Source organism: Aptenodytes forsteri, unplaced genomic scaffold (assembly GCF_000699145.1).
Source record: "Aptenodytes forsteri isolate BGI_AS27 unplaced genomic scaffold, ASM69914v1 Scaffold145, whole genome shotgun sequence".
NCBI lineage: Eukaryota > Metazoa > Chordata > Aves > Sphenisciformes > Spheniscidae > Aptenodytes > Aptenodytes forsteri.
Window position 1 is genome coordinate 2,563,131 of NW_008795122.1, and position 26,352 is coordinate 2,589,482.

General features: G+C 39.6%; 1 protein-coding gene and 1 long non-coding RNA gene across 7 annotated transcripts in view; one reads left to right on the forward strand and one right to left on the reverse strand.

The window, feature by feature from the left end:
• AZIN1 (antizyme inhibitor 1) lies at positions 1-23,778 on the forward strand. 5 transcript variants are annotated; one of them, XR_657467.1, is made up of 12 exons: positions 1-155; positions 7,962-8,159; positions 10,227-10,400; positions 10,671-10,843; positions 14,428-14,562; positions 16,335-16,416; positions 18,157-18,231; positions 19,357-19,522; positions 20,080-20,198; positions 20,370-20,584; positions 21,209-23,267; positions 23,551-23,772. XR_657467.1 is itself a non-coding variant. In XM_009277131.1 (11 exons), exons 2-11 carry the CDS (start codon positions 8,058-8,060, stop codon positions 21,318-21,320), a joined length of 1,353 nt encoding a protein of 450 aa, XP_009275406.1. In that variant the 5' UTR covers positions 1-155; positions 7,962-8,057; the 3' UTR covers positions 21,321-23,772. The 5 variants fall into 5 exon arrangements, 3 of the variants coding, with proteins under 3 accessions (XP_009275406.1, XP_009275407.1, XP_009275408.1); XR_657468.1 differs by having other exon boundaries at positions 23,590-23,772; XM_009277131.1 differs by having other exon boundaries at positions 21,209-23,772.
• A 1,727-nt stretch (positions 23,779-25,505) lies between these two features.
• LOC103897156 overlaps positions 25,506-26,352 on the reverse strand; it is a 15,926-nt gene continuing 15,079 nt past the window's right edge. For both annotated transcript variants that reach the window (XR_657469.1, XR_657470.1), the window contains one exon: positions 25,506-25,753. This is a non-coding gene — a long non-coding RNA (uncharacterized LOC103897156). The remainder of the gene's footprint in view (positions 25,754-26,352) is intronic.

Below are 26,352 nucleotides of genomic sequence, written 5' to 3' on the forward strand. Positions count from 1 at the left end.
TGCATTTTCTCCTGCAGGGCAAAATCTCTGATCAAGTTTACAACTATCCAGAGGGCTTAGGAGAAGTGCTTTATAGAGAACAGTTCGACTTCAACGCTGAGCCACCTTGGGAACCTAGCTGATGATAGTAGGGTTCCATCTCCTAACTTGTCCATGTAAGTATCTTCTCTCTTCATCTGTATGCAGGAGGATAACCACTTCCAAAAATACAAACAGCATGTATTGGCTTTTTGATAAGTAAGATAACTGTCTTGATGTAGATGATCAAAATTTGGAAATAGTGGTGTGTATATTATATGGGTCTTTCATTCAAGGGAGGACTACAATTTTTACTCGCCTGATACTTTTCTCAACAGAGTTATCTGATGAATTTCTGAGAGACTTAAACGTGTGAGTAAACTTGTAGAGTTACTTTTCTGAATTAGGGCTGTTGGCTGCAGAAATCCTAAAATAAAATGCTGTAACTTCAGTCAGTGGTAATTCTGAAGTCATGAGTTGGCACTGCATGACTGTTAACATCAAATCATGATTTGCTGAGTACTGTGTGATTTCTTACGGTATTTTATACTGAAATAGTTAAAATTTGCTATTATAAACAGTAACTAATGCTGATCATGAAGGGTGTGCCTTCCCAAATGCCTGTCTCCATTATTTGCTAATTACTGTCCACTTCCACAAATAGTTGTAGTTGAGCTACAGTAGAATGTGGAATTCTGTGTTGAATGGAAATTGTGTACCAATTATAAATGCCTTTACATTTTTAAGAGGCAAATAGTTATTAAAGAAAAAAAACATAACTGAATAAGAATGTGCATAGCTGATCTTAAGGAGCACAGAAAACTCTGGAATGTGTGTAGTTATCCTGTTCTGTTAACATAGAACAGTAGCTTTATGTGGCTTTAACAATAGCCTTAAATGTATTTGTAAGATCTGAGTTAAGCTGATTTTATACACTTGTTTTTTTCCCTGTCTAGCTGAAGGCATTTTCGTTTGGTTTCATACCTATAAATTATATAATGCTTTTTAATGTAAAACTTGAGAATGAGAATGGTTAAGTGCATCTAACTGAGCCAGGTACTTTTTAAAGACCATAAAGAGTCCAAATGCCAGTTGTGTTAGTATGTCTCCTAATAAGGTACTTAATGTAGATGACCCTGTTCTTTGAAAATACTGCAGTAAGGGAGGCACAGGGTGAGCTTGGTTTATCATGATCTCTGGCTTTATCTCAAGAGGATATGTTCTTTTTTGTTTTGTTTGAAACACTGAATTAACTGCATATATCTGGTTCCATAGATAACTGCTCTATTCAAGTCAATACAGTTAACACTGAAAATTCTGACTATCACTGTTATTTTGTAAGTGTCACATGATTTTTATAAGCAAAAGATCTGAGAAAATTGTTTCTCTCGTTCAGTTTCTGCGTTTCAGCTCGCTCTTGTATGTGGGTAGAACTCTTGCATGGCATTTTGCACTTCAACAGGAATAAAGTAAAGTAGCAAAAAGAGAGGAAAGGCAGAAGAATTGTTAGGAGAAGGAGTGAATAAAGCAGAAACTATTAAGGTACTACAAATGCATTTTAGTTTCTAAAATCGTTCCGAAGGAATTTTGGCTTTGACCGAAGTTTTCTCTTTGAGGAGAAGGCTGTTCTGGTGCCTTTATTGAGATTATTCTTTCTCTAACTGGTAGACTGATGTGCTGTGGCAAATAGTGCAAGGTATAGCTTGTCCTGGAATGGAAATGCCGCTGGATTTGCTGTTTCTGTGACTGAATGTTCAGATGATCTGTGTGTTTATTTTGAGCTTGGATCTATTATGCCTTCAGTAATAATATACTGTACACAAATATAAGTAGTTCAGTATTGAATGTAGTGGTGATGTAGGTAGTGTAGTCTGCAAGTGTTAGCCAGTAAATCTGTACCTGTTTTGGTGTGCTGAGGCACAGGTGATTGCCTCAAACACAGCTAAGATGCAAGTTAGCTAGCTAATTGGTAGTTTGAGTCCTGTTCAACCTGCAAAGTGATTTAATGGGAAAAAGGTCAGTTGGGCTTTTAAATATAATTACTAATATTATCTTCCAATGGAACTCAAAAATTTGTCTGAAGGTGTACTTACATTCCCATTAAACTTGCTTCCTTTTTATAATTCTCTCCCTCCCACTTTTGTCCTTGTATTACGCTGGCCAAGGAAGAATTTAGGATTTAGTTCTGTCTCGCTCTTCAAGCTCTGACTTCCTGAGCAGTCTGGCAACTGTGGTCTGAAGTCTTGCTCCTTTGAAAATCTGTTCTATTTATTGCCACATTTGGTTGATCAAAAATGGAGGGAATTAGCAATGGAAATGTGATCTATTAACGAGCCCTGTCTATGCCAAGCGGAAGCAGTAGTTTTCTGGACTGGCTGGCCTTTAAAGCTGTCTTGACTTTATCTAAATGGGACTGGGTGGCAATCGGGGAACAGGAGGGCTGGCAACGGGGAGGCCAAATACTAGTATTGACTAAGCAAGTAAGAGGATAGGATAGGGAATTAACTGCTTGCACTGTCTCGAAAGAAGTGCTGGTATGGTACCACAGAAGTATACATGCACTTACAGTATTCAAACTTCAAGAAAACATAAGGAGGTTCTTGAAAGCATGGTTCCTGTAGAAGATATCAGATGGGGCGTTATTTTTTAGTATCTACCCCCTTTGCTTGCTTACTTCAGCAGAGAATGCTCTCTTTACATTGCTCATTTACCTGTGTGGAATAGTCCTCAGAGAATGGTAGGATGCAACTAACTTAAGCTGTACAGGTACTCTGCTATGACCCTCAGTGGATTTGTACTGAGAGGCAACTTGGGTAATGCACAGTGTCCACTACCACTGTAAATAAAGACACCTGCTTCAGCATTTCCATCAGTTGGTTAGTGGCTGCATTCAGCTAACTGAATGATAAGGATGTAAGTTGGTGAAATGGCATCTTGGATTTTTTTTTTAAAAGATACTCACATTATAAATAGGCATTTCCTGCACTGAAAACAGAGGACTCATGTTTCTACTTTTCTAGTATACCTATTCTGTATTTAATTGTCAATGTTAGTGACAAAATGCTTCTATTTTTTGATCTGTTACCCCTGAAGAACCAGTATTGTAAGGCATGTAAGGTGAATGTATTTTACATCTTTATGATTTTTGCATCAGCACAATTGCTAATCTCATAAATATTTATTTTGCTTAAGACATGTAGTTGAAAGGCATTATTGGGAGCCTGTTTGGTTTGCAGAGGCTTTGTTCTTTGCAGAGGAAGTTTTTAATGAAAGAACCAAACCTCAAGGTTTTTTTTTCAGGCCAAACAATATGTAGTTCTGAATGTAAAGAAAAAAATTGAAAATGATGTGTTTGTTATGGAAGCTTGCATATGACAAGCATGTGTTTAATTAGTCACTTTTCAGAGCATTTTAATTTTCTTCTATTCCAGATGTCTGCATTAATTGCAGTGCTTAAATATGTAAACTTTTATCTTAAAGTTCTTCATCTGGGAAGTCATTGTGTTAAACCCTAAAGAGCCTGAGGATGTAACGCTTACTTCAAAGCAAGCAATTGCATGCCTATGTAGAAGTCTCATACCACTTGACAGCTTTTGTTTGCCCTAAAATATATGTCCTGGAGCCTTGTGCAGACTAACATTTCAGGTGGTAAAATGGGTGGTGTTACCACGCGAAGTCTGTCAAATCATGACTTGCAGCCAGTCAGCACTTCCAACAAGGACTGAACTCTGTACTGTAATGATTTCTGACTTACGGACATAGAAGAAGTCTTAAGCCGTCCTCTCGATTTCCTTCTATGTGTATTGATCTTTCACAAATTTTATCATTGATTCTCCTCACCCCTCAGGAGGGGGTCAGTCAGAACAGAGTAAGGTTATAGCACAATCCTAAATCCTACTGCAGGTATTAACCCGTTAAAGAAACATTTCTCAAGTATGAACTGTTTTGTGGTGGTGCTGTAGCAGTGCTGGTAGGAATTTCAGTTTTCTCTTTGTAGAATATTCTCCCTATCTTGTTCTCAACAGGACTGAAAAGATGTAATTTCTTCTAGAGCAGGAGAAATTGGAGAGGAATGGGCTGTGACTCTGAGGACGGAAGTTGGTAGGCTAACATTAGCTTTTTTTGCTAGATGAATTTTGCTAAACAAGAAAGCTTAGACGTCATGGACATGCTTAGAAAAAGCAGTCGCTGTTTAGCAGCCTGAGAGAGGTTATACTAGGTTGTTTATGGGTTGTTGCAAGCTATTTTATTAAGTCTGTACTAGCATGGATTCCTTTTCGTCCCTGCCTCTTGACCATGAGATGCTTTTGGATGAATGAACTACAAGAGACAAGGTCTGTTTTAGGAAATGACCTTTATCGAAGCTAACTTAACCAGATAAGTGTTCTTTTTGTTGTTGTTTTGGGGGAGATAGTGGTAAAGAGGCCTCCTCCTCCCATGCTTTGCTCGAACCAGTTCTGCCCCTCCTCCCCACGGGATCTCCCCAAAAGTAAAAGGGCAGGTTTTGGAGTAAAGTATTCTTCTACGCCATCTCTGTCTGAAACGTATAGACACCACAGTAACTATGAAAAAACCTTTCTTTTAAGAGTACTACAAAATTAGCTTAAATGTACTCCAGTGTAACTCAGATGAAACCAGGACTCGAAGAAAAAAAGCTAGCTGTTGTTTAGATCGAGCTTCTTCATTTGAAATACGAAGCACCAGCAATTAGCCTGCAGGGGGTGTGTGTCTGGTGAGTCTAAAAACCTATTCAGTGCTGTGACTGGTTTTGCTGGGTCTACTGAGACCTGCCAGCGGGGCAGATCGGGGGTGTGCATTCATTCAGTGGAAGGGACTCTTGACCATCTGCACTCTTTAGAATGTAGGAGGTGCCTTGTAGTATGAAAAAAAAAAAACCCAACCCACCAAAACTTTAAAATCTAGCTAAGTGGTATGCTTGTATATACAGTAAATCCTTAAAATGCTTTAGTTTTGCCTTCAGGCTTTTTTGTACAATACGTCAGGGAATTGTGAGCTTATGATTAGAAACACAGAATTTGTCCGACTTGAATAAACAATAAAAAGAAGCTCAGATGTGAGGTTTCTGCCAGCCCAGTCACTTCTCACATGCAGGTACTTCAAAGTATTTACTGGTTGAATGTGAGTGGGGAGAGGGAAAGGAACTGGGATCATGGAAGCTCATCCTATACAGTCACTGTGTCAAAATGTTGCCACTGAGTTTTGCTGAACTTTTTCTGAAGTCATAGGACAGATTAGATGTGTCCTAAAGATGTTATAGATTTAGAAGCAGCACAAAACATAGCTGAAATTTGAAAAATTTCCCTTAACACCCCTCTGTGTCACAAAAGGATTAAACTTGTGGTTTTTGAATGGTTAACAGATCTGCTGCATTTGAATAATCTGCTGAAAATGGAAATCACTTTGCTCTTGCATGTGTTCACTGTGGTTGGTTTACTTATTCTTCTCTTTGGGTATTATTTTTCTTGCAAGAAGACAACAAAAGAGCTATTATTGTAGAAGAAAAGTTTAATGTGTTTATTACATAACCAGCAAGTTCCTGAGGATGCATAAAGTACTTTAAAACTTAGTTAAACATTAGGCTGTTTAAATCATAGTGTAAAGAAATTGTGCTAAAAGAATTAAACTCTGCTGTTAGCTTTTTTCTTCTTTTGATCTTCACTTTTTGAATGCTCCAAAACTATATCAAACTTTCAGTAAAATGCTGATGCCAGCTTTTCTTTCCGGGGCGGGGGGGAGACGGGGAACAAACCAAACTCTTTGGTACTCTGCTCCTGGAAATCATGGATATTTTATGGAGGTGAAGTGTTGAGGACTTTGCTAATCAGCTAGCAAATCAAGAATACTGATGAAGTACCTGTTCAGAGGGTGACAGTAGCTATGTAAACGTGACTGTGGTGCTCATGTTTGTTTCACTGATTCTAAGTCAAACTTAGTTCACAAGCTTGTATCTTTTTTTGTTTGGTGGTAGTTTTTTTAAGGAGTTTTAGCTATTACTCTCAAACTTAAACTGACATGTGGCTGACTGAAGACGTTTTTCCTGGCTATTACAGTGTCTACCACCTAGTCATTGTTTTTATAATTGTAATTTACTTAAATCCTTACATCAATGTGATAATTATCTTGCTCTTTCATGATTGTTTTGGATCTTCAGGATTCCCTTAAATAAGCATATGACTCGCTTTACGTGTGAGACAAGTGTGTTCTTACCCAGTGTACTTGTCTTTATCATTCAACTTCTGAATATAACTGGAAAACCTCACTGCCACTGAGTTAAATTCACCTGGCGGTAAATACTTCTCTTAAACATAGGTGGCATACTTGAGTTATGCAGAAAGCACATAAAACTCTGCTGGCTCATTCCCCGTTATTGGGTGTAATGACAAGCAGGAGCAACTCCTGCTTAGTTGTCTTAGTATTAGCTTGAGCAAAGGTAGCTTTGTTGATACTAACAATGTTAACCAAAGTTAAGTTGCAAAGTGTGGGTTTTTTTTTTTGATGGGGGGGGGTGTGTGTGGAAGAAACATGAGACAGAGTTAATACCATGGCCTTGCGACCATTTGAGGCCAAAATTATCTGCTTAGCTTTTAGAGTCTTAGTGAAGCATTTTTTTTTACCTTCGGCTGTAATGTCTCTGGTTTCTATCAGCACTTTTAATTAGAAAAATTATTTTGTTATTTCAAAGCCAAGTACAAGTGGCTTTAGAAAACAACCATCTCTCTTTATTTTTTGTAAATACTATGCAACTTCTTTTGAGATATTAGTCTTGGGTGTTTGTGTAAAGAAGGAATCTAGTTAGCTGGCTGTTTTTGATCAGTCTTGTGTTAGTCATAGATGACAGTTAAAAAAAGTCTGGTCAGTCAGTTGCTATAAACTAATAAACTTTTAAACAAGACCTACAACTCTAATGGAATGTAAACTACAGATTTTTGTGTTCATCAAGTAAGGCTGATGAATGTATATAATCAGCTGTTGGCAGTTTTCTGCTGTCTCCTGATTTTCACTTGAGACTGACTATTTAATCCATATTCTAAGACTGTATATATTTAACTATGTTTTCCGTCTTGGGACCTTGTTGCTTATAAGCAGTGTTTTCCAAAAGACAACCTGAATCAACATCTAATTTGCAGTGAGGGTTTGAGGATAAACAAGATGCAAATAAAGCTAGGCTATAACTGTTACTTTCTTTTAATACCAGTTCCACTTACTGAGATTAATTTTAATTTTTAAAACTACTTCTAGCTAGTGGCTTCTTTCTGTTAACCTCTATTGAAGTGAAGATTTTTTAAGTGTTGTAGGTAATCTTATGAACAGAACAACAAAATAAATGCCTAGTAAATACAATGTGTGAAGGCAATGGTTATAAATTAGCATCTGAACAAAAAACAGAATGTTAACACAAATATGTGAATCTAACAAATATCAATGCTAACATTGATAAACTACAAGTTTTCTTTAACAAATTCAGAAATGTTGTATTACAGACAGTCTTCCAGTTCCATACTTGAATACTAATGTCACTTAAGATGCTATACTTAAGAATAGCTGAGTTGAGGTGCTTGTACAAGTATGCAACACTTGCAGTATCTTCATAGTTTGCGTAAGCTCAACACAGATCAGTGTGCATACAGTCGGGGATGCTTCCCAAGACCAGTCTTGCGTCAGTGGTTTCTTAGTCATCTTTAAGTTAGTATCAGATTTAAAGGACGCAGCTTCTATTTTATTCTTGGCTTCAATTGAATTGCACTATCCTTATCCCTGGCAAATGGAGGTGGACAGAGTAAAAAAAAAAATTTGATTTTTGTAGAGTGTGTGTGTTACTGTTTGTAGTACATCAGATATAGAAAGCTCTTTCTAATTTTTAAATAGTGGCCATAGTATGCTTTGTGCCTCTCTTCCCATTGATTTATGTTTTCTTTGAACAGTTTGTTGCATAATTTAAGGACCCGGGTATAAGGCTTGGAAGCCCATCCCTTGTGTTTCTTGGTTTATGACTGTCGGCTTTGTGGAATACGGCTGAGATGAAAGGATTTCTTGAGGATGCAAATTACTCCATTGGCCTGTTGGATGAAGGAGCAACTCTTGCAGATGTTATTGACAACTGTATTTATGAACATACTCATGTAAGTTTATAAGTTTTCCAAATCTTCTGGTTTAGTTCTCTAAGTCTTCAAAGTAAGTCAAGGTATTTAGCACTGATGAGCTGACAGCAAGAAGGGAACAGTCGTCTAAACCTCACCTTATAAAGTAGTTTCCTCTAATTCTACTTCTTTGCTGTTTGTCTGTCTCAGGCTGAATTCTGTTGGGGAAATTTGGGCACCAATTGTTACCTCCCTGAGTGTGGCTAGCAGGAAAGTAGTCTTGCTGATGTAATTAAATACAGGTTCCCATCTCATTGTTTGAAGAGATTTTATTATTGATGGGGTTTAGACCAGGAACCTGAAATTGGGCAAGTGGATATTGCTGAGTTAGAAACTTTTTTTGCTCTTTCCCTAAAAATATGCCAAAGTTTATACAAATATGTATGCTGAGCCAGTTTAAAACCATGTTTAAAATTTCTGTGGTCAATCACGGTTGTATGGTTATACATCTTCTCGTTACCCTTCTCTCCATTGGAAATACGGGTATGAGCATATTGTGAGGTGTTGCCTTTTTTCTTTCAAGAAAATAAACTGGTCTAAAAGCTATTAAGGTTTGGCAATCTACTGAAAAGAAACTTAAATGTGTACAATAATAGTTTTATTGAATAAGGCTTCACTCACTTAGGAGGCAGGAAGATGTTGTAGCCTTTGTTTTATAGACAAGATTGTAGAAAGAGCTTTTAAAAAAAAAAAGTAGTTTTATTAAGCAGATGCTGTATCCTTAATATGCCATACCTATGAGTTGTTCACTTTTCCCTTGGTTTAGCAGAACTAATGTTCAAATGCAAGTGCTCAACTATAGTACAGCAAATAGCTAAATCCCACGGCCTTCTGAACACAGGTGTAGGATTCCCAAATCCTGATTCCTAATATTCTTTTTCTGTCTAGCAAATAAATAGGTAAACTACTGGCAACATGTCATGTCTCCAACCACTGGCTGGCTCACAGAGGATAGCTGCCTCCTGCTGCTTTCATTTACTCCTTTAGCTCAAGGGGTAGAGGCCTGTGCCATGGATCTAAAGCTCCAGACCCCATTCCTGCTGGTGACCCGTACAGGGGGTCAGTATGCTTCCACCCGATGGAATTTCTATTTGTGTTTTTTAAACAGAAATAAAGACATTGTATACAATAAGCCACAACATAATTTCATATCTGCGAAAGTCAAGTGCTAGAGTTAACATTTGATGTACAGTCTTAATTCAGATCGATCATATATTTTGTGGTGGTCTTTAATTGATATACAGTAGGCCATTCATTTACAGGAGTTTTACTGAGTGCACATTATAAATAAATATAGAATGATCTGTTTGGATTTTGATCCACTACATCCACATCATGACTTGATATCAAGAAAGACTATGGTAACAGATGCACAAGGGGGACTGTTAACAGTTTCCAGACAAGTGTCTGTATGTTTTCTTGAAGATTATGTACTTGACTCTGCAACCTTAACAACACTGAGTTTCGTTCTTAAAATTCTGTTTGAACTTTGTGCTTCACAAGATGTGGATAACAGTCTCAAACTTGACTTCCTGAATTAAAATACTATCAAACAAACTTTCAGTGAAATGAGCTATTAGCTAGATGTTAAAATAATGGTAGTGCATTAGACTTTATTCCTTGTATAATAAGCTATAAATTACATTGAGACTGTGGAAGCTTTCATCCCAGTGGATTTTCTTCCTCCAAAAAGTTGCAGACTTCTGAAAATACAAAGTTGGAAGAGATTTGTAACCTGTTCTGTATTTTTAGATAAAATCAGCATTTGGCATTTAAGTAGTATCTCTTGTTCAGGAATCTCGGAATATTGTCTAAATAGCATTCATAATATCTCTGAAGTGGTAGGTATTCCCTTTGATTTTTTTTAAACTAGTTCAAATTACTATGTGAAAGTAAAAACAAGAGGATTGTTCAAGGTCAAACCTAAAAGTTAATAGCAGCATGAAAAAAATGTACATAATTCTGTAAGACTTTGTTCATGGGTTGTTTGTTTTGACAGCAAACCCACAATTTCAGACATTTTATTTTCCTGTTTTTCCTTTCTTTTAGACTGGAAAAAGAGCATTTTATGTTGGTGATCTTGGAAAGCTTGTAAAGAAGAACATACAATGGCAGAACGTGATGGCACCAATAAAACCATTTTATCCTGTAAGATGCAATTCTACTCCAGGCGTACTCGAAATTTTGGGAACCCTTGGTGTTGGATTTGCATGTTCCAGTAAAGTAAGTTTTTGTTGTGTGCCTTATTTTCTTCCATCTGTCTGCTGTTCTAAAATCAGCTTTTTGGTATTAAGTGCCATGGTTATATATAACTTAAATTGTGAACTCCTGTGCAACTGGCTGTTGCAAATCTATACTTCCACCCCAGCAGCAGTGGATAGCTTTCTCTTTAGTGTATTTGACTATTTAGTCCAGTACTAGAGCGCATTGAACAAATTCAGTAAAGATTGACAGAGTCCAGTGCACTAACTCTGGTATGCTCCTGTTTTGCAGTCTGAAATGGCATTGGTACAAGACCTGGGCATTTCTCCTGAAAACATTATATATACAAATCCTTGCAAGCAAGCTTCTCAGATAAAGTATGCAGCGAAAGCTGGGATAAACATCATGACTTGTGACAATGATATTGAGCTGAAGAAAATTGCACGTAACCATCCGAATGCTAAGTAAGTGTCAGAATTCTGGTTTTGCTTTTTATGTGGTAGAAATTTAATTTTGCCTGTATTCTGGGTTGTTTGAATTGCAAGCAAGGTACATGGCTTCTTTAATACAATTCACTTGTATCTATTTTTCTCTTCTCTGATGTTTCTTTTGAAGGTAACTCTTTTGCAACTTTTTCCCTACTGGGTCTCAGCTTCCTAATATGATAGTAAGGCCCTTGTTTTGGGAGAAATCTTGCATTTTGATTTCATAGGGCAATCTTCATGTAAAGGTTTCAGTGATTAAACTTCAGAAGTCTGTCACATCATCTGCAAGTACATCTTCCTCCTGCTCTGTTGTGGCTTCAGTGTTTTCTTTCAGGGTATTCTGTTTGGATTATTAGTGGCTTCAGCTGAAGTCAGGGCTGAGACTATCAGCAAATGAGCATGTGTATTGGGTCCCATTTAGGGTTTGGGCATGCTCTGCAGGTCTATTAAATATGCCTACAGGTATTTCCCCACTATTAAAACAGTGAGAAATTTGACTCCAGTTCTATTTTTTACTCATTTCGGTATTGGCCCAGATCAAAGCTGATGTTCTGGTTGTTAAATATGAGAGTTTTATTGCTGCCAATGTATCGTGGTCTCTTTTGGACTGATAGGTGCTCATGTCACTAAGTGTCATGTCCTTCACATAGGAATACTTTGGCTGTGGGCCATACCTTTAAGAAATTTGGAGTTGGAGCCTAAGTGAATGTTACAGTGCTTTCCAGTGATTAATGAGGTATAGCTTCCCACAAATGTCACAGAGTGCACTAAGAAACTGAATTCCTGACATCCTTGACAAAGCCCTTGGTTCTAGACAGTCCTTATTAAAGTGTCATGTCTTCTTCTGAAACTGTGGCCATAGTTGTAGAATTGGGAAGATTCTACTCAGTTCAGTGTCTGGAGACTCTGCTCGTCCCACCTGGTTTTTGTTTTGGTTTTTTTTTAGACTACCTTGAGAATTAGTATTGCTGTTGCTAGTGATTACACTTCACCCTCATGGAAGCCTGTCAGTGTTTTGCATACTGGAGAGTACTTCCTGTGCAAAGAATGTTATCTAAGATAAATAATTTTGTGTGAAATCTTGGTCTTGACGTACTTTATGCATCTGAAAGCCTTAGCAATGCTAAAAGCTGTCTCTTACATCATTAGTGTTTTACCAGTTATCACTGGTGGTTTTAGTGTTTTGTTAGTTTTTGTATTGACTTATTTCCTTGAGTCTAACAGCTTCTCTTGCTGTGGATATTATAATAGACAACATCTAGAAGAAGTAAAGATGCAGATTTTTCTTGAGCTAGAGAAATTGTAAAGCGAGGAGACAGGATGAAGGAGTTTCATGAGCTAGAAAAAACAAACTCTTAAGTTCTTTTCAAGGATCCCGTAATCTAATACTTGAGAAAGTTCCTGTTTACCAAGGATAAGAATGTCAATTTCTAGAAAAGAACTGCAATTTGCCCATCTAAATTTTCTAGAAACCTGATCTCCAGCTCTCCTACTGGGTAGAGATTTGTTTACTTCTTAATGACCTGAATAAGAGAATTCTAATAAAAAACTTTGACGTTTTCTGTGAGTTTTCTTCCTTGGCATAGTTTCAAAAAGTCAAAAGCCTTTATATAGCCTTATTCTTCCTATGTGTGGTTGTTATAGCTAGGTTGTCTTTTTGTAGATGAAGCTAATTATGCTTTGGCTGAGGAAATTCTGCTTAGAAAGCTGTAATTCTCACTCTCATTTTCTGAAAACTCTTGTAACTTTCTGCACTAAACTCAGTAATGGGTGGGTCTCTTTTTGTAATTGATTTTTCTGCCTTTGGAAGTCTTTAACTTGAATGATTGCAAATTTTTTAAAGAAAGAGGAGAAATGTCAGAAAGGAGTGCTTAGTCTTTCATTTCTTTATACCTTTGGATTTTTCCAAGCAAAGTTTAACTGCTAAGGTTGTTGGTGAACCTGCTGCTTGCTCCCTAAGAGCTCCAGTAGAGGCATGGTCGTTATAAGTATCAATGCTTCCTTGAAAATAAACAAAAAACCCAAACACATACACATCATCCTCTAGCCCTGCTCTAACTGGCTGAAACCCAGGTAGAAGAATCCTATTAGATTTCTAGAAATCAGAATTGCACTTTTTCAGTGGTTTGCACTAGAAAATATTCTTGACTCACAATGCTGCCGTAACAATTCATCAATAAAATTTAACATTGGATGTCTTTAAGAAATGGTTTTGTCTAATCTTAATGTGAGGTTACAAACCATAGTATTATGGATTCGAAATTTTTTTACATTTTAAATAGTTTAACTTTGGACAATTTTGTTATATCTAGCACTCTTTCCAAATGCTTTACAAAATATTGTTAGACTACAGGTTTCTTGAACAGAATTGTCTGTGCTAGTGGAGAAGCAGGAAATGAGAGGCCTAGTCACAGTTTCTCAAGATGAAGTGGTATAAATTAAAACTAACAAGGATTGCTGGGCAACCTGTGTGAGAACTTAGGATTTTTTTGCTCTTTACAAAATGCCTTTTAAACACATGAGACATTTGGAAAGGGCTTTTAGAAGTCAAGGTAGCTGTTAGGCCAACATGTATTTTGTAGTGGCTAGGCTACGTTTTGCTTATGCATGTCTAGAAAAGAACTATTTCACTTTGGGTGCAGAGCTTCTACCACTTGTTTATGCTCTCCATCTTGGTTAACTATAACATGCTCTGTGCAGTCTGCATGTATGTCATGAACACAACTTCTGTTTAGTTTACGAAATGGCTAACTAATTAATCTTTGGGGGGGGGGGAAGCCAGTGACTGACTTAGTGGGCAGCAGTTTGAATTCGTAAGTTTTGGGGGTGTACTTCTAGAGGTTTTGATGTGAACATGTCTTTGCTGCTCAAGTGTTACTTTAATGTAGAAAACTGTCAACACTGGCACTGCAGTTTGCCAAATCTACCTAGAATGAGACTTTGGAGGGAGGAAGCTGTCTCGCTGCATAAGACTGTGAGAGAATGATACTCATTGCCTTCCTGCTCCACAAGTGCACTAGAAGAAGGGGCAGGGAATGGACTGACACCTTCATGCCATTCCCAGTCTGTGTGCTCAGCCAGGAGCAGAGGTGGAGGGATGTGGCCAGGGTGTGCTTTCAATATGTCAGCCTGGTGTTCTCCAGATGCTGAGTTTAACCAAATCTGATACGTGACTGACTGAAGGGGAAATCTCTGCTCTCCTCTTGGCTAGAAAGGAGGACAGAGATTGGAAAAGCATATTACAGTCTTAATGGTTTTACGAGGAAGAATACTTTATTAGAAGGTAACATTCTCTTTTATTACAGCACTCAACAGACTCTTGCTGCTACAAAAGAGTCTTAGTTGCTGCATTTCGAAATCCCTTGTCCTTGTTGGCTCCATGTTTTAGCCCCTAATTGCTAGTTTTTTCTCTGTACAGGATTGTTTTTATTAGGTTCACTTGACTCATCCATCGATGGAGCTGGAGTACTGGCAACATAATCAACACACTTCTGACAGTCTTCAGGCTTCACATGTGCTGATGATGTAAACCAACTGCCCCAATCATCTTCCCCTTCTCTTAGGCTCTTACTGCACATTGCCACAGAAGACATTACTGCTGATGAGGAGATGAATATGAAGTTTGGCACCACCCTGAAGAACTGTAGGCACCTCATGGAATGTGCTAAGGAGTTGGGAGTCCAAATAGTTGGTGTCAAGTGAGTAACTTTATTGTTCTCTGCTAGCTGAGCAGATGTTTGTATGATGTACTCAGGATGTAGAATACAAAAGAATTTTTTTCCCCTTTTGACACTATTTTACAGGGTTTAAAAAAAAAAAAACTTTCGGATCATGCAAGCCAAAAGTAATATCCAGGCAAAAAAATTGTGTGAAACAAAGTAACTTATAGACATCAAAGCAATTTGAAATAGAGTATCAGAAATCCTTCTGTCAGCATAAAAGCAAAGTTTAGAAGCCTTCCCTGTTTTCTAGCTATGCTTTTGAACTTCCATGGTAACTTGATTTGTATTTTTCCAGCAATAAATAAGGCGCTAGTATAGTATGGGATAGCTTGGACAGACTGAACAAGATGAACATGGGATTGGATTTTCTAAGAGTTAGGTCCTATGTCACTCTTTGATCATATCAAGACATAATATTTAGATAAGTTTCTTCACTTGCAGATGGCAGGAATGAATCCTAGTGTTCTGAGAGCTTCCAAATGATCTGTGGTATTTTAATTTGAAGTTTGACAAAGATTTTACTATATGGAAGCAAAATGCATGCACAAGTCTTTGTTCTGTCTACCTTCAGCTATTAATGTATCACATGCTCATGAATGTTTTAAGAAAGCAACCAAACAAGTAAAAGGGGGTGGGTCATCAAGACAGCAAAAAAGTATTTAAAATGGAAGCCAGATTTTGAGGATTTAAACCACAATTGTTTTGATGTAAATCTGTTTGAAATTGATGTTAAATTAAAGCATAAATGTACTATAATCATTACAAATGACAAATGTATTTAAAAATTAGATGATACTACTGAGAAAATGTACCTCTTATATAATGTCTAAACTAACTGTAACAAAAACCACATGGCTTTTGTGCATTTTCTTTATTTAAAAAAAATCCACATGTGGATTCATGCAAGTAAGTTTAAAAAGTGACCTTTGCCTCAAACAGCATTCCTTAAAGGAATAGACTTGGAGTAGAGAATGTCGTGGCTCAGATAGGTATGTCTATGGTCTGTCCAGAACCAGCAGACCATGCTAGTCTTTTGGAAGCCTGTGGGAATGTTGGCACTTGTTCAGCACCTCAGTTACTACCAGTGTTATGGCACTATTTAAACCTTTTGGACAAGGAACCAGAGGGGATTCATGAGCTTGTGGGAGGCATCAGTACTTCTCTGCTTCTGATGACCTGCTCACCAGCCTGTTCAGTCTTGCTACGAAACCAGGGCCTGGCCTGGGGTGAAGAGGCTTCAGAACAGGGTGGCAGCGGAACACACCTCTCCTCACCCTCTCCCCAATGTTGGAGAGAGTAATAGTGTGCACAGTACAGCCCTAGCTTTGGGAAGAAAACTGGATGGTCCAGGAGAAAGGGTATACAGGCAAGGCAACACAAAGTAGGACAAGAGAGGAGACACTGTATACAGGTACTGTGTTAGCATTGGCACCCACTGAAGAAAAAATTTTAACCACTTTGATAGTGAAGACTGAAAGGTTCAGTAAATCTGTTATTTCTTAAAGATGAGAATATTGTAGGACATTCATAGTGTTAAAAGCAAGACAGACCTCAAGTACAAATCCAATGGAATAGAAGGCAATCATTTTCTGAGCCTGTTCTTGGCACAGTTACTATATTATCATGCAAGCTTGTCTTGAGCCATGTGGGAATGAATTACTTCTATTGCTGCTTTAGATGGTGAAACAGTTTGCTTGGTCTGAAAGCTGCACGGTTCGGTGTATTAACTGTGGTTTTATTTCTTTCAGATTTCATGTTTCAGGCTCTTGCAAGGAACTGCAAATGTACATTCATGCTATATCTGATGCTCGGTGTGTGTTTGATATGGCTGTAAGTAGATATACAAAGACATACAATTGCTACAGTAGAGGATCCATTCTATTCTAATCATACTAACAAGCCAACTATGTTATTGCCAAAATATATCAATGTAGGAAATGAACTTCTAGTAAGGGATTAAATACTTCATTGTGAGACGTGTGGTAGAGGTAAAACAAACTTTATAATCCTAATTGTGGGCAAAGGTTAATGAATACTGTCGCATTGACAGGCAGTAGCATTGTATGCTATTTTCAAATGAAAAATTAGTTTTCCACTTTTGATAAAGGCTTTTTGAAATTCAGATCTGTCCTGCAAATACACAGTTGACATTTTTAAGTTATATTAAAATATTAAGCATTTGTGTGCTGGCATTTATTGTGATGTAACCACTAACTTGGCACATGTGATTTCTGAGATTAATAACTAAGCATCATAAGAAATGAAGGTGTCTCATTGGGGGGGGTATCCAAATCTGGATGAGGAAGAATGGATTTGTTGGATGCTTCGGATGACTCATGCGAGTCTTACATGTTCTATGTGTATTTCTCATAATGCAAAATTCCAGAATCCCTTCTCTGAACATCTGCCTTCCTATAAATGAGAAACTCGTAAACTAAATAGAGAAGGCTGCAAATCTTTTTACTCTTATTACTGCAGTTAGTGCATTAGCTGTGACTGGTAGCACACAGAGGGCAACAAAGCTGAAGTTCTCACTGATCTTTGTGCAAATTCACAGTTGTGCAAATAAGCACAAATACAGGCTGGGTGGAGAATGGATTGAGAGCAGCCCTGAGGAGAAGGACTTGGGGTTGTTGGTTGATGAGAAGCTCAACATGACCCAGCAATGTGCGCTCGCAGCCCAGAAGGCCAGTTGTATCCTGGGCTGCATCAAAAGAAGGGTGGCCAGCAGGTTGAGGGAGGTGATTCTGCCCCTCTACTCCACTCTTGAGAGCCCACCTGGAGTGCTGCGTCCAGCTCTGGGGTCCTCGGCATAAGACATGGACCTGCTTGAGTGGGTCCAGAGGAGGGCCACAAAGATGATCAGAGGGCTGGAGCACCTCTCCTATGAAGACATGGAGAGGGACTTTTTACAAGGACATGTAGTGATAGGACAAGGGGCAATGGCTTTAAACTGAAAGAGAGTAGATTTAGATTAGATATAAGGAAGAAATTCTTCACTATGAGGGTGATGAGGACTGGAACAAATTGTCCAGAGAAGTTGTGGATTCCCCTTCCCCAGAAGTGTTCAAAGCCAGGTTGGATGGGCCTTTGAGCAACCTGATCTAGTGGAAGGTGTCCCTGCCCACGGCAGGAGGGTTGGAACTAGATGATCTTTAAGGTCCCTTCCAAACCATTCTATGAAATTCATTGTAGCAGTCCTGTCATGTAAGCACTCTTCAGAAGACTTGCATTATACATAGCTGTAAATTCCTAAAACTTTCTTTTGTCAGAATGCACTGTCCTGTTCAGCAAATACTGTCTGAATATAGCAAATGCCACAAGACGGGAGTTGACATTGCTGTGGGACTTACACTTGAGAATTGTGTGACCAGCCTCTGACATCCTAATGCTATTACTACTAGGTTTAATGGAGCTATACTAATTTTTACTATGCCATGACTCCCTCATTAGGTGTACTTCACTAAATATGCTCAAAAGAACATAGAAAACAACCACAGTAAGGAGCAACAAAAAATATTTTTACAGTTACAGTTGTCTGTGTACTTTTGTTCTGTCTATGCATTTTAGGAAGAATTTGGCTTTAAGATGAACATGTTGGATATTGGTGGGGGCTTCACAGGTTCAGAACTTCAGCTGGAAGAGGTATGCAATGTATTGGAAGTTGAAACTGTAATTTTGATTTAGGAAGTTGAAGTGTTTAACCATCAAACTGCAACTAACATTGATAGCTGAAATCTAGTCTAAATTCCATGTTAGACTGTAATTCATAAGATTCGAATAATTAGTTTTATATTCTTTATCATGGGTAGTGTAATCGGTCCTTGGAGGTGATCATTATTTTTTTTAATCCTGTTCATATTGGGTGAATGCTGACTTAAGCATGTCACAGATTAAATTACTATCCTAAGCCACCTTAACAGTAGTAATTCAATTTTTTTGGCAGTTGACTGTTGTTGTCCAGCTGGTTACTCTGTTGCATGGTTTGGGCCAGGACTGCTTAGCATGCTTTGGATCATAAACCATACTGCTATTGTATGAAAGTTTCTGGTACTTTGCTTTAGAACTGAAGACTAAAGGTCTTGGTATTATCTTTGCTTTGGCTAGCCTTAAAACTCTTAATACCGATTTGGCCTAAATGGGGTCTTTAATATGCAGTAGCACACAAAACAGAATAACCTGTTCACACTGTTATGTTGTCTTAAAGACAAACTCCTTGAATGTAGGACAGTGAAAGTGATTCAATGAGAAGTTACTAACAACAATCAGGGCTTTCCTTTCTTAGTTTTAACTGTTCTGTTACTTGTCCAAAATACTTGTTTACCTTCAAATATCTGGCTTAAGATTTGAGCATCGGTATTAAATAATTCACTCTGTTTCTAATATGATAGTATTCAGAACTGGTCACAAAAAGGCCCTTCCCTTGTTCTTCTGGATTCATACGTAATTTTGTATTATCTGTTGTGCTGGACAAACTTTGAAGTTACTTGTGCAGTTTTGAGTGTACCACAACTTGAACTTTGGTTGGGAGGAGGGACTGTGTAGAATTCAGACTCATGGTACTCAATCTTCAGTGTTTAGCAGAATGACCTATTTTCTTAAACACTTGGGTAAATTTTGGACCTCTGGTAAGGGCACTTGTCAGAGATCAGAGGAACAGAGTAAGCTTTTGGTGTGCTTACCTAGAACTGTTGCTGACTGAACGTGTGTGTATCTGATGTATACATAAGCTGAGTTTCATTGGTCTTACCTCTGACTTAAATTTCTTAGGTTAATCATGTCATCAGGCCACTGCTGGATGTCTACTTTCCTAAGGAATCTGGTGTTAATGTGATTGCAGAGCCTGGATTTTACTACGTTTCATCTGCATTTACACTAGCAGTTAACATAATTGCAAAGAAGACTGCTGAGTATGATAAACTTCTTCCTTCTGGAGGTAAGGGTTGTATTTATCTTTTACGTATTATGAATCGGTACAGATAACTGCCCACTTCTTTTAGTCAGGACAGACTAGTTTGTCTCAGCATATGTTTAATACATTCCCTTATGTAATTGCATTGTAATCCACCTTTTGGGTTCTGACCATATGTTATCTGTGCATCTCACTTTCTTTGTTACATTTATGTGGCACTTGTTTCCTTACTAGGTTTGACTTCTCAGTGATTAAACCTATATTGGGTGCTTTACAGAAGGTGTATTAGAAGAACATAGAAAAACGTATAGAGCTAGCTGCTTCTCTGCTAAAGCAGAAATTGGATTTATATTCTTAACACTGATTATTACTGAAAGTATTAATTTTATTAAGCCTCACACTTAATGTTACAACTGAATTTATAATCTGGTCTCATACAGATTACTCTGCTCGTAATTCTCCCATTCCAGTATATACAGAACCCCCTTGTCAGGAGAGAGCAGTTGATGTAAGTTAGATTGCAAAAGGACTACTTATGACAAAAAATGCACGCAAGACAACTTCTTCTTTTTTACTTCCAGTGGAGCAAACCAGGAATGATGATGAACCAGTATTTACGTATTACATAAATGATGGTGTTTATGGTTCTTTTGCAAGTAAATTGTCTGAGAAACTGAATACTATCCCAGAGGTTCACAAGGTGAGTCCTATGTTCTTCAGAGATAGTCCTTATTATCCGTATGGGGTTTATATATATTTAACACCTCATATGTATATAACTATATAATTTATGAAATCATCCTTATATATATTTGAAACTTTTCTTATTTAATAAACTAAAGCCTGAATTACCTGGATCATTTCCATATAGAAATACAAGGAAGATGAGCCTCTGTTCGCAAGCAGCCTTTGGGGTCCATCCTGTGATGAGCTTGATCAAATTGTGGAAAACTGTCTTCTTCCTGAGTTGAGCGTTGGAGATTGGCTGATCTTTGGTAACATGGGTTCCGGTACCTTAGGTGAACAGTCTACCTTTAACGACTATCAGAGGCCACTGATTTACTACATGATGTCTTTCAGTGACTGGTAAGAAAATTCTCTTGCTAGTGGCAAGATTTTTTTCACTCCCTTCAAGAGTGTACACTTACAGCCAAATATAAATGATATTTGATGGCAAATACAGGAAGATGCAACTGAGCACGAGTGTGCTTTTTTAGGTGGTTTTTAACTATTCTGTCTGACTTTGCTAAGGCTAAACTGAGTGCTGTGATAAAATGCCTACCTTGCTTTAGGGTTGACAAAGGAAAGCAAAGTACCCAATGTGGACTGAGTTTAGTGGTAGTTATTGCTGAGTAATAGTCTTTTGCTGCTCGACATCAGCTGTTGAGGTTTCCAGATACTAGTAACTGCAACTTGTGTACAATGTTAGTACCATGGTTGTAGGCAGGAAGGGCAGTAACGCTGTTGTGGTGATGGTGAGTTGGGTAACCTGTGCCAATACCCAGGTAGCAGGGCCCTGTGCTTCTGCTGGTGGAGAGTCTTGGCCTTTTTGTGCCTGCCAAGCACTTGCGTAGCTGATTCTCCCTTCTGCTGAGACTGGGGCCAGCCTATCCAGGGGCAGCAGACCTCAAATGCTATATTCAAGGCTGGTTTCTGATGTGGAATTGTATGTGAAATCACTATTAAAACTCTCATCCCTTTCTGCTGCAGGGATGAGATGCAAGATGCTGGAATTGCTTCAGACACATTGATGAAGAACTTCTTCTTTGTGCCTTCTTGCATTCAGCTGAGCCCAGAAGACCGCTTTTCCACTGCAGCTTAAACAGGCATTAACGCTTCATTTAGACCTGCAGTTGCAAGTCTGTAGTTTGTCTGGTCAACATTCCAGTGTGGAAGAAATGGAACAATCTTGAATTCAATTCATTCTCTTCAAAACTTGAAAAAATAGTAATAGCTAATGGGGACCAGGCAAAACAAGCTACAGCTACAATTCACTGGGGGGTGGGAGGGTTAGATAATCGTGTCCAAATTTAAAATCAAGTTCATTCAACCCCTGAGCGTTTAAATATGCAACAAAATGGATGACTTAGTGGAGATGGAAACCCATCACTTGGGTTCTTCAACAGTTTACATACAAGTACACAGTTTTTATACTAAGGATTCCTGTTAGAACAGTCTTGTAAAGTTATTGTCTTTCGCCCAGATATATCAAATGTCAGTGGGAGACCAGTGTGACTTCATTAGATGTTTAGTGTATTTAGAATGTGTAAATTTGTGCTTTGAACTGTAGTTTAATAAATGTAAAATTGCATCATAGTATTTGTTGTATTTGACCCTTGATGTATCCCTTGTATGATTGCAATAAAACTTTGTGTAGATTTTACTGTTTTTCAGGCTAACTTTGGGAGGGGTTAGGCAGAAGAGGTAACTATAAAACAGATGTATACAGGATTGTTTTGAGAAGCTGCCTGTTCTCTAGCCCATTATTTCAGCTTTGTATTAAACCGTAAATAATTTAAGCTTGATAAACCTGTATGAAGTGAAAGTCATAAGTTCCTGGAAGGCCAAAAGGCAATTTGTGGTGTGGTTTTTTTTTTGGGGGGTGGGGGTGTTTTTTCTTAGAGTATGACCTTAGATTCTGTTCTTAACACCAAACAGCAAACCTGCAGTACATACAGATGTACAGAGAGGGGTAGTCTTCTAGCTAGTGTGAATGTAGTGCCCCCGAGGCAGCATGGGTTAGTCCAGCTCTGCAAGTTGCACAGAACCTTTAGCTCTTTTTTTTTTTAATGGTGTTTATTGAAGAGTAACTTTTGACTTCAGCTGGTTCTGTATAGTCCTGACTCCTAAGAGAAGGGCTACATGAGTCTTCAGAAACCTCAATGCTCTCTTGTGCTGGACTTTTATTTTATTTAATTATACCCACAAAGTGAAGGTGTAGAGCATGCTACTAGAAGTACATTGAGTAACTGGAACTGCGGAAACTGTTCAGAGGATTTATTTATTATGTTACTGGGGTCCCTTGACTTCTTCAAGGTCCTTTTCTTACTTTCTCATTTTAACTTCCCCTACTTGAAAACTGGGGGGGGAGGAGGAGAAGGGGGTGTCTGGGCTTTCAAATGGTGTATTAAGTTCTGGGTCCCGCAGTCAAAGGGGACTTTTTTAACCCTTTAGTTGGAGGTAAAACTTCTACCCTTTGGTTGCAAGTGTGTTTTACATGAGTGCCAGCTGGTAGGAAATCTTAACTTCTGGCTCTGTAAAGCAAAGATTTCATAAAGCTTGATGAACATTTACTTGAAAGTAAAGAAAACTCAATTTGGACTCAACTTGTCAGAACAGTTTTACAGGCTAGCTAAAAGAGGTACAAAATGGCTTGTGTTTTGAAGATACAGTCTAAGAAGTATTTATTACTGGATTTAAATGTGGAAGTAGGAAAGGGAGTAAATAATGGAAAGCTTTTTTTGTTTTTTAACCTAAAGTTATCAGCCATCCCCCTGTTTCAGGAAGCAATACGCACTTCAGTCTACCAGTTGAGGTCTTTCTCTAGACAAAACAGACTGCTGCATGGTTTTTTACTAAATCCAAATTACAATTGCCTAAGATAATTTAACAGGACTCTGTTATGCAGTCTTAAAGAGAGTTGTTTTATGTTAACTTACAGATCAGTCGAAAAAAAAATTCCTCTATAAATGATACAGCGGTCAGAGCAGAAATACTCATTGTACTTGAAGACAGTTTGCCATTAAAAACAACCTGGAGTTTGAACACAGTATGTATTTCAATTTGATTTGCTAAGTGTTACTACTTACATTGTAATTGCAAGTCAGAATTTTACTCAAAATCTAAAAGCTGGATGGTTTTGATGTAGTGCTTGTAACTAACGTAGCTCTGTCATGCTCAGTGCATGTCTGCATGCCTCTTGTTGACTGAGGCCACTGCTCTGGTAGCCCTGCTGGTATGGCTAGCTGTAGTAGCTGGGATTTCTTTGATACCGATATATGCAAACAGTGTTTCAGAGTACAATATAATTGTGCATCGTGCATGCCAAACAGATCCCACCTGCTTTGCCCTGAAGTACTTCCCTGATACAGCCCTTCAGTCTGCATACTGTTTCCCAAGGAAGATCCAGGGCTGCAACCCGGGACAGCGCTGTGTCACTAGTGGTGCAAATTACGCCTCAAGAAGGGGAGAAAATGATTCTGCCTTTTCCTTGTGTGTGTCTAAGCCCCTGCGCAACTGGCTTACATTGGCTCAAAATAAAAGTTGGTGCTGCGGATCCACCACTGGGTGTGTTGCCACTTCAAGTATACTCTTAATTGGCGCTTTTTGGGGGGGCGGTGGAGTAGTCTGTCAATGTGGTTCATATAAGCTTATACAGGTTTGAACGCTGCTTTTTAAAAAAAAAAAAATCCAAAACTAAACAGAAGCAGATGCTTTAAAAGATAGAGCGCGGAGTGAAGAAATCAGATTTGTAGCTCCACTTGCCTCTTGGGGGGAAAAAAAACTTTTTTTTTTTAGTCCCTGATAGCGGGGTAACTGCTGTGCTCTGGTCTAGCTCGATCTTGCTGATCAGCTTTGCCACAAAGACCATGGGTGGACTATACCTTCGGTCTCCTCTTGTGTGAAGAGTAGAGTGGTGGTGCTCTCAGGGCTTTGCCAAGGCCTTAGCCAACAGCTGAAAAGCAAATGCAGCCCCGAGGAGAAGCCCCAACTGCAGCAGGGCCCTGGTGCTGCTGCTCAATGGGGGGGCTCAGGGGTGCTCTGCCCATCCCCTGAGGAGCAGGCCTGGGTGCTGGCTGCGTGCCCAATGCTGCAAGGAGCCGGGAGAAGAAACACGGTGTGTACTGAAGGTGGCTTGTCTTAACTGGTCTGACCAGAACTGAAGGAGGAAGTAGCTTCTGTGACTGCCGCTGTCCTCCAGTTCATGCCCTGCAGGAAGGTGTCAGGCGATACACATTTAATTTTTCCTTGCGATGGAAGCACTGTCTGCAGGCTTCTTGCTCATTCTCTGAACTCTTACTTCCTCCCTTTATTAAAATCCAAAATTTTAAGTAGTGGCATGTAACTCACTACAACAATTTACTACTATTTATTGCTTTAATATGTGATGACAGGCGTGTGCTTCAAGTACTTGCCCTGAGGGTTAGGGAATAGTATGGTCTGTTACCGCCTGCAGCCCGTGCGCGGCAGGCGCCACTTCCCACCACTGAGGGGGAGCGGGTTTGTTGGCAGTGCTGGTACTGAGACCACCAAGGGAAGGCAGGTGAAGATCTTTTTAATCCAGGACTGCGTGGCTATTCCCCGAGAGCCTGACAAACAGAGGAGCTTTGCTCTGCAGACCTGGGAGAGGGGGTGGGAGCAGTAAGAGTGCGAGAGTGGTGTACGGACCCCCCTTACTACAGTCCCTATCCTTGGAATAACAAGCTTTCTCTCACTTTATATTTTAATCTCTCTGCAACTGCATAGTATTTAATCTGAATTAGGGGCATTAATAGGATTACTGTCAGCTACATAGGACAAAGCTAACTGTGCTCATCAGCCTGAGTCAGAAAAGAGAAGCTTTCGGGGAGGTGGCAGCAGGAGCTGGTTCCCCTTGCCTTCAGTGCGACCAGCTGCTTCTCATCATCATCTCGGCACTGAGAGCCAGCACCCTCCGGTTACAGGTAGGTCTTTCTCCAAAGACTGTATGTTGCCATTCCCGTAAGTTCTGTTGAATATGATACTTTAATGTTCTCTGACTGAAATGCTGCAGTAGGCAGTAGTGCAGACCACAAGCTCTGTCAGATGTGCATCGTGTAATGACACATGTGCTATTATACTACTTCAGTATAGAGCAGACACTTGCTATCAGTCAAGAATGGGAGGGAAAACTATTTTAGGCCCAAGAATTTATAGTGTGATTTAGCGAGTACCTGCATGATTTTACATCCTGATTGTATATTTTGCTCAGCTACACAGTCTCTGAACGTGACCCTTCTTCATACCATTAAGAAAAACACGCAGATATTTGTGTCACAAGTTTATTACACTTCTCAAATGGAAATACCTGCTGTTAAGGTGGTGAAGCAGAGGGGAGCTGATGCTTCAGGTCTCAGCAGCAGCAATACAGCCTGAGGTCACTCATGCATCGGTTGCTGTGGCCAGTTAGGTGAATGCAGAGATGGCAAAGGGATGCGCTGGGCAGCAGTGGTTTGCGTTCAGCAGAAGCGATGGACTCCAGCACTGTGGTCCGACACGCTCCTCCCAGTAAATCCCCTTTAAAAGAAAAATACCTAGCGAGCCCTACAGGTAGGTATTGCTGCTTGGAAGCAGCATCTGAAAGAGCGGTGTCGGAGCACCAGGGCCGAGCTGCCTCAGCCCGTACCCGATTTTTCAGCCCGATGATGGAGTTCTGGCAGCTGCTGGCTGGTTCCCAGGGCGTCCCAGCCGGCGCGGGGAGCTGCGGCCAGCAGGGAGCTCCACCCGCCCGCCCTGCGCCCGGCTGCCTTCCCGGGGCGCCGCCAGAGCCGGGCTGGGATGGCTGCGGCGGGGGGCGAAGGGAAAGTCTCCCCCCTGCTTCAGCTCCTCTCGGGGCTGCCCTCCCGCCAGCTCTCCGTGCCTCCTCTGCCCCGTCCTGCTCCCAGCCTGGCGCCCGGCCCTGTTACCCGGCACTGAGCGCATGTGTTCTGGCACCCGGCAGGCCCGGCACTGAGCGCATGTGTCCTGGCACCCGGCAGCGACTTCGCAGAAGGGCACGGTGCCACGCAGGGCGGCAGCCGGCGAGGCCAGCGAAGCCATGGAGGCAGGCCGTGTGCCTCCAGAGCCACGCTGGAGAGTGAAGCAGTCTTCAGGCATTGCAGCGGGGTGCGGGGTGC

Bases quoted from the DNA above. Each gene is read 5' to 3' on its own strand.
- AZIN1 (XM_009277131.1), top strand. From the start codon at position 8,058: ATGAAAGGATTTCTTGAGGATGCAAATTACTCCATTGGCCTGTTGGAT. The intron at 18,232-19,356 runs GTATGCAATGTA...TAAATTTCTTAG, and splicing joins CAGAACTTCAGCTGGAAGAG to GTTAATCATGTCATCAGGCC. The intron at 19,523-20,079 runs GTAAGGGTTGTA...TTTTACTTCCAG, and splicing joins TAAACTTCTTCCTTCTGGAG to TGGAGCAAACCAGGAATGAT.